This window comes from Euprymna scolopes, chromosome 36, assembly GCF_053919585.1.
Source record: "Euprymna scolopes isolate OS-2025 chromosome 36, ASM5391958v1, whole genome shotgun sequence".
Lineage (NCBI taxonomy): Eukaryota > Metazoa > Mollusca > Cephalopoda > Sepiida > Sepiolidae > Euprymna > Euprymna scolopes.
This window is the reverse complement of record NC_136517.1, coordinates 56,170,857-56,183,895: the sequence shown is the minus strand read 5'-3', so window position 1 is coordinate 56,183,895 and position 13,039 is coordinate 56,170,857. Positions and strand designations below refer to the sequence as shown.

Here is a 13,039-nt window from a genome sequence, read left to right as displayed (position 1 = left end):
AGATTTATCATACATGGCCGATTAAGCCAAGATCATGGAGTATGGCTTTCGAAAAACAAATTAAAAGCATACAGCTAGGATTAGAAAAGAAAAAAGAAAGAAAAAAAAGCAGCAAATTCTTTAATTAGCTTATATATATATATATATATATATATATATATAAGTAATGAAAATCTTTTTTCCATTAAATTATTAATTACTCTCTAGTGAGAAACAATTGGTGCATACAACTTTTGTCATTGATTAGGTTATGTGTAAAATGGAAAGAATAAAACTTAAGCACATTCAACATTTATATTACATTTGCATATAACACAAATTTTCTAGTCTTAGCCAAATTCTGTTTGTTCTGAGTGTGACCATAGATTTGACAGCAGCACATTATAGCTCATGAGCTTTGGAACTCTCCAGCAGTGATTACAAGACTGCTTTGCATTCAGAGTTCATCTGTGCTTTTTAAACCTTTGTTTACCATTCACAAAAGGTTTCATTTTTCATGCCGTAATTGCAGGTTGCTTGGAAGAAAATGCTTTGGCAAAAGGAATTGTTTTTTATCAATGAATTTTTAAATAATTTTTTAAAAAACGTTGTTCTAACTTTTATCACACATACAAAAGTATAAAAACATCCAGAATGTTTTTATGAGCTGTGGATTCTGAAGCAAATTATGTAAATTAATTTCACACAAACACACAAGAGGGGGGGGGGGGAACAATTCTTTTACTAAATTACATGATATCAATGATTATCTACAAATAGGTTTGTTCTTGTCCACGAACTGGATGCTTGTTTTTTGTCAAATGTCAATAACATACGATTGAGCTAAACGGTTGACAGAGGTTACTTATTGCAGATAACTAGCAAAAAGTTTTTTTGTGGTAAAGAGGGAGGGGGGGAAAAAAATTATGCATAAGGTTACAAAATTGGTGTTACTTGGACTTCAAATATTTTATAAATTTCTAATCATGTTAATAAATTTAAAAAATACAAAGTTTTGAAATATTAAAACCAACAATACTCACTAAAAAGAAACCAAGTTTTTTGTTTTTTTTTCAGTAAACGGAAATGAAATACAAAAAGATACACCAATTTATAAAGTATACGGTTTTTAACTGTTTGATGAAGATTTATTAGAGTTCTGCCATTTTAATGAAAGATCCATGGAAATCTAAAGTTTTTAAATAAATCAAATAGTATAACAGTCTGAATTATGAGGAAATGAAAATTGAACTTAAAAAGATCACGGGTGATCACTTTAATCAAAACAAATAGACTCTTTAAATTTGAAAATTAACCAAGCAATACAACGGTTTTATTTGAAATAAGCAAAAACGGATGTCAGAAAAAGCAGCCGGTGCTTTATTCAAAGTCATGTAGAAAAAAAGAAAAAGAAACATTCAAAATGTTAAAAAAAAATTAAAAAAAAAAGAAAATCATTGAATTCAAATACTGCTTCAGGAAATATTTTTCTATTAAAAAAATAACACAATTTCAGTTGCACTGTTGTATAATCTTATTATACAATATATTTTTTTTAGAAGAAAGGAAATTCAATAAGCAACGGTGAAAAGTACCTTTTAACATGATAGTCATGAAGCAAATGCTATTGCCTCCAGGGGACCGACTAAACAGCTGGGTTAACGGTTTAAAAATTTTGTAAAGTCTATTCTCATCCAGACTTGTTTAGCTCTTTTGTAAAGATTTGTTTAATACTAACATTAAACTGATTTTTACTAGTTGTCTACCAGTGTCTAAAAGTTACAAATTTGAGTTTTAAGGAGTGGATTCGGAAACAATATTGATTACAAAATAATATTAAGTTCTCTTCAATATTTGTTAATTACTACGTAAATGACAAGCTTATGGAAATATCTATACAGCACTTTTGATCATGTTGAACAAAAATATTTTCAATCACGAGTAAAAAAAAAAAAAAAGGCACCTGACCAATAAACTAAGACAAAATTTCAAGTCATAATTTTAAATTTCCTGATTTTGGGGAATCAAATCAATCTAAATATTTCAGACGTAAGTAATCAATTTAAAGCAATGCATATAATGTGCATTTAGAGAAAAATATAACCATAAGATATTTAAGAGCATTAGCTTTTAAATTTTGCATCTTTCAATAGAAAAGATGGATTTTGATAATTTCCAACAAAATCTCAAATGCAAAAAAAAAATAAAAAAATTAAGTAATCATTCATGAGACAAGAAAATAAAACTTTAAATAATGACATTTATATGCACAAGTTGGTAAGATCTGTAAAAATGTTTAATTTAAGGAAAACCTTATCTACAAAATGAAATCTAACAAATTCAAGTGTTGACTTGTTAGTACGTCTGATAATGGGAGGTCAGGAGCCTTGTGTTTATACTGTTAAAAAGAGAAGACGAAAGCTGGGAATTTTACCTCAACACGAATGCGTGAATAGCACACGGCATAGCCATCAAGTTGACGGATAGCTTCAGTTGCCTCATTTTCATGTTCCATGTGCTAAAATAGGAAAAACAGTTTTTCATATAAACTTTCGTGACAATAAAAAATTACTAAGGATTTTTAGTATGTTAAACAAAAAGCTTTAATATGCAAAAAATCCAGAACAATATTTAGGAATTTCAGAAAGAAAAAACAAAAGTGTATATCAACTTACAACAAAAGCATAATTTTTTATGATATCACATTCAGTAACTTTTCCATACTGCTCAAACAACACCCGCAACTGGTCTGCTTTAGTGTTCGGACTGACATTCCCAATGAAGATTTTGGTGGGCATTTTGCTGAAAGAATAAAGAAATTCATATATGTGTGTGCATATTTTTTTTTTTTTTTTTTTTTTTAATGGAAATTAAAAACAATTTCAGAAAAAATTCATTGGGGGTTGGAGAAAATAAACTACTTTTCAGTTTAGTGGTTGAATTTAAATTGGCAGTTTTAACACATCTTGGATTTGTATTACTCTATACACAGATTAGAAAAAAAAAATATATATATATATAACAAATGAATGTTATCAAAGGCGAGGTAAGTTACTTTTCTACCTAACTGAATGTTTTTAGTGTTTTTATTTAATATAACATGTTTATTCAGCTCGAAAAACAGTATTTACCGATGTATTGGAAAGTTTAAAATGGCGCCCGACTCTCTTTGACACGGTAAGTTTGGTTGGTTGGTTGTTTTTGTTTTACGGCATATCAACCCTTTCCAGGTTATTTAATGCCAAATCCAAAGATTTTGAAGAAAATGTTTTTTTAATAGAATATATTTGTTGTTTTCACGTTGGTTTCTATTTAACCCATAGTTGGAACCCTAACAGGTACTACCACTCCGGGTCAGAGTGGACCTGGGAGCAATGGTAATTAAAGGGTGGCTCCACACTCCCCAAAGCCCACAAGCTGGAGCCTCAGCCTCACCACTGGATATAGTTTAAGGTCATATCCAGGACCCCCATTGAGGGACTTTTACCCTCTGCAGGGGGGGGGGCAGTCGGCATATTCTAATGTCCCACCGACAGGGCCGGTAAGTTTGGGAAAAGGAGTTAAAAAATAAAAAAAAAAATAGACAAAATACAGTTAGAAACTCGCTCAATATGTTACCGTGACATAGGCTGACATATATTCGGTGGATTTTAACTTTCCTTTTCGGAATAAAGAACGCTCCCTCGAATGAACTGTGTACTGTACAACATCAGAGCCGATGCTTATTTTGCTAGAGGGGCCTCACTCGTGTACGTTAGCCCAGTTTTCACCCTCCTCCCACGTGGACAAATATTTTTTTCTTTTTGGAAATTAACTAAGTAGTTGCAAAAACTTGCAAAAAAATTAAGATAAATCGGTTTTCAAAACTATGTCCCCCTTTATTTCACCATTTTTACCCGTACCTAAAAATGACCACTTTTGAAAGTCGTCAATCTCATTTCAATCTATCATGAATTTAAATCACTATTTTCTAAATTTCTTAGCAATCAATTTTTTAGGAGGGAATATTGTTTTGTTTTACATGCTGGCTGTTGGCCGGTTTTTAGAAATGGACTTTCAAACTAACTTAGATTTTACTCTTTCCGCGCCTTTCAACATAACAACCACTTACGTAACATTCCCTCTCAAACCTTTATTTTCAAATGTTGACTTCAAAATTTTTACGAATCTCAAGTTCAACCGGCATAGAAAAAAAGAACAGAAAAATTAGTGTTTACGTATTTTTGGTATCGCACTATTTTTAAATAGTTTGTTCAGGTTAAAATCAAGCTCCACAATCTTTTTTTTTTTTTTTAATTAAATTGTTAGGTAGAAGCAAAGAATAGTTACAAAACACCCTCCACATGTTAAGAATGGTTTATAAAATAACATTTCAGTGCGGTACCAAAAATAAAGTACCGAAAAATTGATAATCCAATTTTGGGGTTTTTCGTTTGCTTATAAAAAAAAAAAAAAAAAAAAAAAAAAAAGTTTTCATTTTGCAGATTACAGTTCCGCGCAAAAAAACAAAAAAAAAAACAAAAAAAAACGTGAAAACATCGGGTGACGAAACTTGATAACTTTATATATGACATTTTATTTCCATGGAAATTAGTATCGATTTTTTAGTAGTGTGGAGGGTATCCAGTTAATCAACTTTAAATATGAAATAAAGAGTCCGATCACGAAGAGTCTCTCTTCAAAACAGATACTATACACTGATCCAAAATACACATGTATATCGTCATCAATTCAGACGGAACATCGAAATCATTATCAGAAGGATGCGAAAGAGGCTCGTACGGAAGTTTCGTTTGAAAGCATTCACAAATCTGAATACTTGACAAGCGGGAAATTATTTTAGAATCGGCTTCAAAAATAAGGAAATATTCATGAATTATAACGGTGTTAAAAAAAAAAAAAAAAAAAAAAAGTGCCGATTAAAAAATATATTGGTGGAAATTAAATAAATCCTGCATTGATTCATTTGTGCTACCTAAACCAAAAAGATAAATCGGATCAAGAATCTGTTAATTTAATATCTTCTATTTAAATCGAATCATTTCCAGTGAGAGTATAACACAAAACTAGGCACCGCCAAAAATGGCCGCAAAATCAAGTTGTTGTTGTTTTTTAAAACTAAATTACATTTATTAAAATCCATTATTTCTGAGTAACTTTTTTTTTTCCAGAAAGATAAAACCCTGAATTTTATCATATAGAAAACAGAATAATGTAAAACTTTTTCTACTATTTTTAATTCAATTTTAAATGTTAAATTTTCCCAAAAAGTTAACAATTGTTATTTTTTGTCTTGCACAAAAAACGTACTTAAATATTTAAAAAAAAAGGGTTTTTGAAATTTATTTATTTATTCATTTATTGTCTAACTAAGATTTAGGATGATTTTCTAAGAGAATATGCAAAAATATTATAATATAAGTACCTGAATTTCAAATAATTCCACTTATTCATATATGTAACCAGATATTTCGCGTCGCCGAAGAGTTCAGATCGACTCTATTTACGTTTTCTTTCGATGAGACGAAAACTATGGAAGACTAAACAGGCCAAAAAAACTTATTTTTCAGTGACGAAAATTTCAATGTATTATTAAGCTGAGGCTGGCCAGTACCAGATGGGTGACCATTTGTATGAGTTTGGTTTTTAATGTGTATGTGTGTGGGGGCCAGGCTAGGCTCCCCAAAATGGGGGGAGGGGGCAATTTAAAGCAGAATAAAAAAAAATTATTTCAGCGCTTTTGGTCCACCGTAGTCGAAAGGCGGCAAACGTTTTCAAACGAGATCGAAAAAAATGATGCTATTTTTAACACAAAGGGCACAATATTTATCGAATTTTTTTTTTTGTATCGATTATTCAAAGCATGCTCTGTTTAATAATGGTCATGCATTATTCGGCTCGCTAAAAAAAAATTGTTAATTTATTTATCAAAAATTTTAAAATGGCTTTTTTCGTATAAATATAAAAAATTTTTTTTTTTTGTTTTGCTTAACTTAAATTAATTATTTTACTTAACATATTCACCGAATTTCACACTTCAAAACTCAAAAGCGGGATAATTAAACACAATCGAAGTTCTGATATTCAGACGTCAAAATAAGGTATGCAAACAATTTTTTTTTTTTTTTTTTTTTTAATCTATAATTCTGTCCCTTACAACAACACAATGTTTTGTTCAGTTTCAAATGATTATTTTAAGCATATTTGTTCCCACTTCAAAACAAGGGGGGGTTTTGTAAGCAAAAAAAAATATATATATAAATATCGTTTATGAAAAATAAGTACACTGTTATAAAGTTCATTCTTCTCCTAATAATCGCTGAAAATTTCGTATTGATCGGATAATTACCTGATTTTTGGTAGATTTTTAAAAAGACGGTCCGTCAAAAAGTACTGACCTGCCCCCCCAGTTTTGGCGGTGCCTACACAAAACAGAATGGAATTATCGTTTAATAAGCAAAAAGAAATTGAAATCTTACACTAAAAAATTGGTAAATTTATACAAACACCGTGACAGCGAATTAACCCTAACCCCTAACCCTGTCACGGTGTTTGTATAATAATACCAAAAAATTTAAACTTTACAATTTGTTTTTATTTCTTGAATTAGTTTAGATTATTTTTTAAATATGATTTGCGGCAAAATCGGCTTTGATTTTAGGTTTTAAACAATGTAGATAAATTGTTATTAATAATTTGTCTATAATCTAAATAAGTCATTTTTATTTTTGTAACAGCTGAATAGTTTTTTTTAAACCCTCGATTTAGATTCTGCCTGATACGAAGGCTAAAAATACAGAAGAAATCTAATAAGATGTGTAATTATGGCGAGAAAACAAAGGATATGAAGGACAAAAATAGACAAAACAAAGTAGTTGAATGAACAAGAGAATGGTGGAGCAGGGGATTAAGAAAAAGAAATGTACTTGAGAGTAACAAATATTGCTGAACAAGTAGACCGATGGGAGGGGGTGACAGTAAAGAGTTGAAGATAAAAAGCTTTTCTTCATCATCAGCCTGCTTCCAAAAATGCCCTATCAACCTTCCAAAGAAAAAAGGGCACAATTTTGCATTCTCTTTGTGTCCCCCCCCACCTTTTAAATGACTAAGAGCGATCAGGGAAAAAAGTGACAATAAACCTCAACGCATAAAAAAATACATTTTTTTAAAAATAACAATTGATTCAAACGAGGGAAGAAATTATTTCACGATTCAATAAAAAAAAAAAAAAAAAAAAAAAAAATTACAAACGAAGAGAAAATAAATTCTGGCGTTCGTTTCTCCCGTAAAAATAATGACCTGAAAACAAAAAGAGTGAATTAATATACTTAACCCTATTAACACACCCAAATTTTTAGTTAATTTGTTTGGTAATTATGTTTATTTTTGCTTACAAATATTAGATGAAATTGTTATAAAATTAATTCTACCTATATTTAAGGTATTTATTTGCTTCCCCACGAAAGCAAATTAAGCACAAGGCCGGTTTTAATGTGGGGGAAAACCAGCCCCCCTTATAAGAAAATCTTTCCTACCTTCAATGACCTCGGGTTTTGGGAGATGGATGCGAAAGCGTCTTCCCCTTTGTGATTGTTTTTTTATACTAATGTTATGTGACCCTAGACCTTCTATAAAATTGTATGGGTTGACTAGCTTGTATATTATTTTTCACCCCCATCTTTACAATCGGTTCACACCGTGTCTGTAGTCGTTCCTTTTCTTCTCTTATTTACAATTGGACACCGTCTTGGTAGTTCCTTTGTTTTTTCTTTTCTCAATCAATTATTGTATTGATAAGAATTATTACGGGACCACAAGGACTAATACCGGAGGTCGCAACCGACGGCATCTGTTGCAAGAGGTAAGACGTTTTTTTTTTTCTCTTTCTCTCTCAGCCAGTTGTCATTGATGTGTCAGGATAAATTTCTTAGCCTCAGACCTTGGTCCTTGATTATACCTTTTTTATAGCATCCTATTAAGAAATCGCTATACCCTAAAAGTAGGGCACAAAAGAGGCACTCTGGTTGTGACCAAAAATAATAATTGTCCCAGTATAGAGTGTTTCCCCTCCATTGACTGGTACAAATTATCTGCAGCAGTGCAGCAGCACTGCAGCAACTGCAGAACAAATACTACACTTTGATCACGATACAGATATTTAGTGTTAATTAAAAATATTTCTGAAAAAACTAACTGTTCAGTAAATGTTAAACATTTTATGTGTGGTCCTTAAAAAAGGACTATGGGCGTTAATGGGTTAATAAAAACGGGACGAAAAATAAAAGCTAATAACTGTTACCAAAGGCAGGAGAATTTATTCTGTGTGCAGAATTCTTTTTCTGAAAATGTTTTAAAGGTTTATTTTCCTATTTCGTTTTATTTTAATCATTATGATGGAAATCACTGAAGTGTCATGTGTTTTCGTCATTTCTTTGGGGAGGGGGGACAGAAACATAACTTTACCTAACTAGAGAAAATAAAAAAGTGATCAAATTTCACAGTGAATTTCGATTATGACTAACGATAGAGGATTTGAAATCTTATATTGAAATTGAAACGCAATATACAAATAGGTAGAATAGCAACTTTTATTGCCTTTGGTAACTATGTTGAATGTTTTTTTAGCAGATTTTTAACAAAATAGCAGAAAGAAAGAATTATTAATGAATTGTTTAAATAAAAAAAATAAAAAATGTACTCCCAATTTCCAAAATTAAACACGGGTGTGAAAACATGACATTTAATTGAATTCCACGACTGTCCGCATCTTAGTCAACATATCGGCCGATGTAATCTTCGACCTTCTTTTACACTTTTTTTTTTTTTTTTTCGAACTTGGATACTTTATGGAGAACATCGAGGTTAAAAAGTCTGAAAAGGTGCATGCATCTGAAGGTTAGATCGGCTAATATAACAATCAAGCCGAGAACAGTAATTCCGAAATACTTTTTCAGACAAATATCAAAATATGGAGGAAAGGAAGGGGCCTCCTTCCCTTCCTCCATACATATTTGATATTTTGGAAGGGGAGATTTAAAAAAAAAAAAAAAAAAAAAGATCCTTTCCTTACGAGAAAATTTTAGAAATAAAAACTCAATTCAATTGATGATGATGATAATAACAATAATAAACTGCACGCCTCTCCCTAAATCTTAAGAAAAAAAATATCCGACGGGAGAAATCCAAAGGTTATGTCTGCCCCCCCCCCTATCCATCCCGGATGATTCATTGTCGACATGTGTAACAATATATGATCGACGTCAAATTGTATGTTGCTCATGAGAAAAAGTGTGAGGGGGGGGGCGCTTTAAAAGAGATTTTGCAAAATTTGAATTATTTTTTAAATGAAGGAAAGGACTGTTTGAATTTGAAAATCAAATAATCAGATTCAAATTGCGTACGCTTTCATACGTCCCAAATTCCATTTCCAAAAAACATGACCATTCTTTATATAATCATCTACACTTAACTCGATATATATATATATATATATATATATATATATAATTCGGTAATTTTGCAGTTTACGGGCCATGCTGAAATATTTGGAAAATCCCTTTAACATACTTTCATCTAAATGTAACACCATCAAATTTAAAGTTAACTTGAACATAATTCGTAAACTGCAGAAGTACAATTTTATTTTAAGAGAACATGTTTTGTTCTTTGTATTTCTAATTTTTATTGGGAAAGGTACTGTTAAGAATTTCAGTTCTTATGAAGTCAATTCGAGTACTGACGGAGTATTCCTGGTCAGTCCTTGAAATTAATGAAAGTTTAGTTTGAAAGACACCTTTTTTTAGGGTTTAATATTTGTTTTTAATCTTAATTTGCTTAGAGCACTCAGTTTTTTTTGGGGGGGGGGGGTACTTCTGCGAGTTAGACGTTTGTTAGATGAAAGTACAGAATAATTAAATCTCCCCGAACAGATTAAGAATCGATTTCTAAACGTTTTTACCCCGTTAAATTCGAAGAAACGGCAAAATTACTTTCTATTTTTTTTTTTTAATATCCCTTTTCAGTACTTATGCAGAGAAGATATCGTGCTGAAATAACTAACATGGAGAGAGGACGTTTTGTACTATAACTTTCACCTAACAATTTAATAAACAAACATATATATATATATATAGAGAGAGAGAGAGAGAGAGAGAGCCAGGTTCCGGGTTTACTGCACAGATTCGAAAAAGTTGTCAAAAAAAAAATATATAACAAATGTTATCAAAGGCAAGAGAAGTTACTTTTCTACCAAACTGGATATATTTTTTGTGTTTTTATTCAATGTAACATGTTTATTCAGCTCTAAAAACATGTAGCGTTTACCGATGTATTGGAAAATTCAAAATGGCGCCCGACTCTCTATTTAACACGGTAAGTTTGGGAAAAGGTGTTAAAAATAATAAACTAGACAAAATACTATTAAAAAAGAAAAACCGAATATATGTCAACCTATGTCACGGTAATATATATTGCGCGAATTTCTAACAGTATTTTATCTAGTTTATTATTTATAACACCTTTTCCCAAACTTACCGTGTTAAAGAGAGAGTCGGGCGCCATTTTGAATTTTCCAATACATCGGTAACACTGTTTTTCGAGCTGAATAAACATGTTAAATTGAATAAAAACACAAATTATATCCAGTTTGGTAGAAAAGTAACTTATCTTGCCTTTGATAACATTTATTTGTTATATTTGTTGAGAGCTTTTTCAAATCTGTGTACAGTAATACAAACCCCAGGTTCCTTTTACTGCATAATTACCACATTTTCTTCTGGCTTTAAAACAAACTGCTTCTTCGATCGTTTCCGAATGTTTTTTGTCCATACTTTGAACACACGATATTAAATTTTCTGGGCCAAGTACGCTTTTTTTTTTTCTCTTACCTAGTTCTAAATTCGAATCATATTTGTTAATTAAAGTTATTTAAGGATACTTTATTTTCTCTCCCATTAGAATATATTTAAAAATAAGACAAATTAAGAATTATTGATTTTACTTTATGGCTAAAAAAAAAAAAAAAAAAAAAGTTTTGATACGGTTGAAATAATTTTTCGGTACTAGTGCAGACTGCAGAGTGATCCGCGCTATTTTTTAAATCGTATTTTCAAGTTTAAAGTTTTATTTATTTTTTTTTTTTCGATTGTAAGGTTGAAGTATAGAATAGGTACAAAACACCCTCCCCATGTTAAGAATGATTTTTTAAATAACGTCCGGATCACTCTGCACTAGTACCAATTTTTCAATTTTTCTTTGATCTTAACACGTGAATCAACCTTTCATTTGGAATTAAAATAAATAAAAATAAAAAATTCAAAACCATGGTATGGGACTCGGGAGTTTATTTGCAGCAAGCCCCCTTCTCCTTGTGATTAACCCGAATGTGAGTTTAAAGCCTTCAAATTGGCGGGTAGAAGCCGGACAAAATTACTGTTAAATAAAAAATACGTAGAGACAAAAAAAACAAAAAAAAAAACACAAAATAAAAGTCCAACTCGTTTCAAAATCGAATTTCTGAAAAAATATATAGAAGCTTTGTGGCTAATTATGAAATATTCAAAAGTTATTTGAATTTTTAAAAAAATCCCTTAGAAGTTATTTTTAATCCACCTATTGATATTTAAATTTAGATTTTCAGTTCACCTTTTTTTAAACGGATGGAAATAATGGAATTCCACATTCGCTATTAAAATTTAGTATATAAAAAAAAAAAAAAATTTAAAGTTACAAAAATAAGACAAAATTAAAAAGAGCAAAATAAAATAATATATTTAAAAAAAAAAAAAAGTGTAAATATTTATTTTTAGATTTCAAACATTTTTCTTTTAGATGAGAAACAATGGACCGCAACCAAGACGTTTGATCATGGGAGAACGAAGACAAAACACGAAGAACATTGATTTAACATAAAGAAAAAAAATCATTGAATTATTATAACTAAAAGGTGTTGCTAAATATTTCAATCAATTTCTACAAAAAGAAAAAAAAATTTCTTTGATAAAAAAAAAAAAGCAATTTCTTTGTCGTTTCTTACCTTTCGTCTCTAAGTAGACAGCGACAGAAAAATGTCTGAATTCAAACGTGCTTAGAAATGGCGATGTATGAGCGTGTAATGACGTCACTTCCGGATGGTGAGTAACTCGACGCCTGATTGGTTGTTTATTTTTTGATTGACTAATCAGCGGGTCGATTACTGAGAAACTGCATCATGGATTCCATTTTTTTTTTCTTTTTTTAAGTTGGCGGCATGCGACCCTACTTTTACCTTCGTTTAATAGTAAAAGAAAAAATGAGTTGGTTTTAATAATTCCTTTTAAATTCAAATATAACTGGAAACTATATTTTAACATTTCCAGAACAGAACGTGACCCCCTTAACTTTTCTAAATATACTCAAGCATGTATTTAGAAATAAAAGCATGCATGAACGGACATCACCACCACCCATCCCCGCCAAAAAGAAAAGGATCAACTTATGTTCTAGAGTTTTAAAATATATATATATTTTTTTAGATATATTTGAATTAAAAAAAATATTAAACAATATTTTTTTTCGCATTTATCCTTAAATTGAGAATTTTAGTTGTAACATAAGTGGATATATTGAAATATTTTTTCCATTACTGTATTATTTTTTTAACGTGTTAGTAGTGTGCGTGAAAGAAACTAGAAAACCATCGTGTGTTGGGGATTTAAAAAAAAAAATCCCTTAGCTTTTTTGTTTTTTTAACAAACTTATTGGTTTACTTGAAATTTATTTGGATTAGTACAATTTATAACAGTTGAAGTCACAACATCACTACGTTTGTTTGTTTTATGAGGACAACGTTTCTATATTCTATTCCAAGTGCAAAACCCTGAACAAACCACGATAAAGGAACAGTTTTCGACTCTCATAAAAATAGCAAAACACCCGTAGGGTACGAAAAAGATATTATTGTTTCTTACTACAGAAGATTAAAGAGCCAATTTTCAGATTGCTAAAAGTGTTTTCTACGGTAGTCCGCGACACCCATCTCCGGATTAATTTGGAGGTTTAAGATTTTTTTTTTTTTTTCACT

The 13,039-nt window shown here is 30.5% G+C and overlaps 1 protein-coding gene across 1 annotated transcript in view; it reads right to left on the bottom strand.

Annotated features, from left to right (window-relative positions):
- LOC145260508 (uncharacterized) overlaps positions 1-12,399 on the bottom strand; it is a 29,348-nt gene extending 16,949 nt beyond the window's left edge. Inside the window, exons 1-3 of the mRNA XM_080118628.1 lie at positions 12,014-12,399; positions 2,655-2,781; positions 2,414-2,497 (exon numbers count right to left, since the gene is read on the bottom strand). Coding sequence (XP_079974754.1) covers positions 2,414-2,497; positions 2,655-2,777 — 207 coding nt within the window. The 5' untranslated portion in view covers positions 2,778-2,781; positions 12,014-12,399. The remainder of the gene's footprint in view (positions 1-2,413; positions 2,498-2,654; positions 2,782-12,013) is intronic.
- Positions 12,400-13,039: the final 640 nt, after the last annotated feature.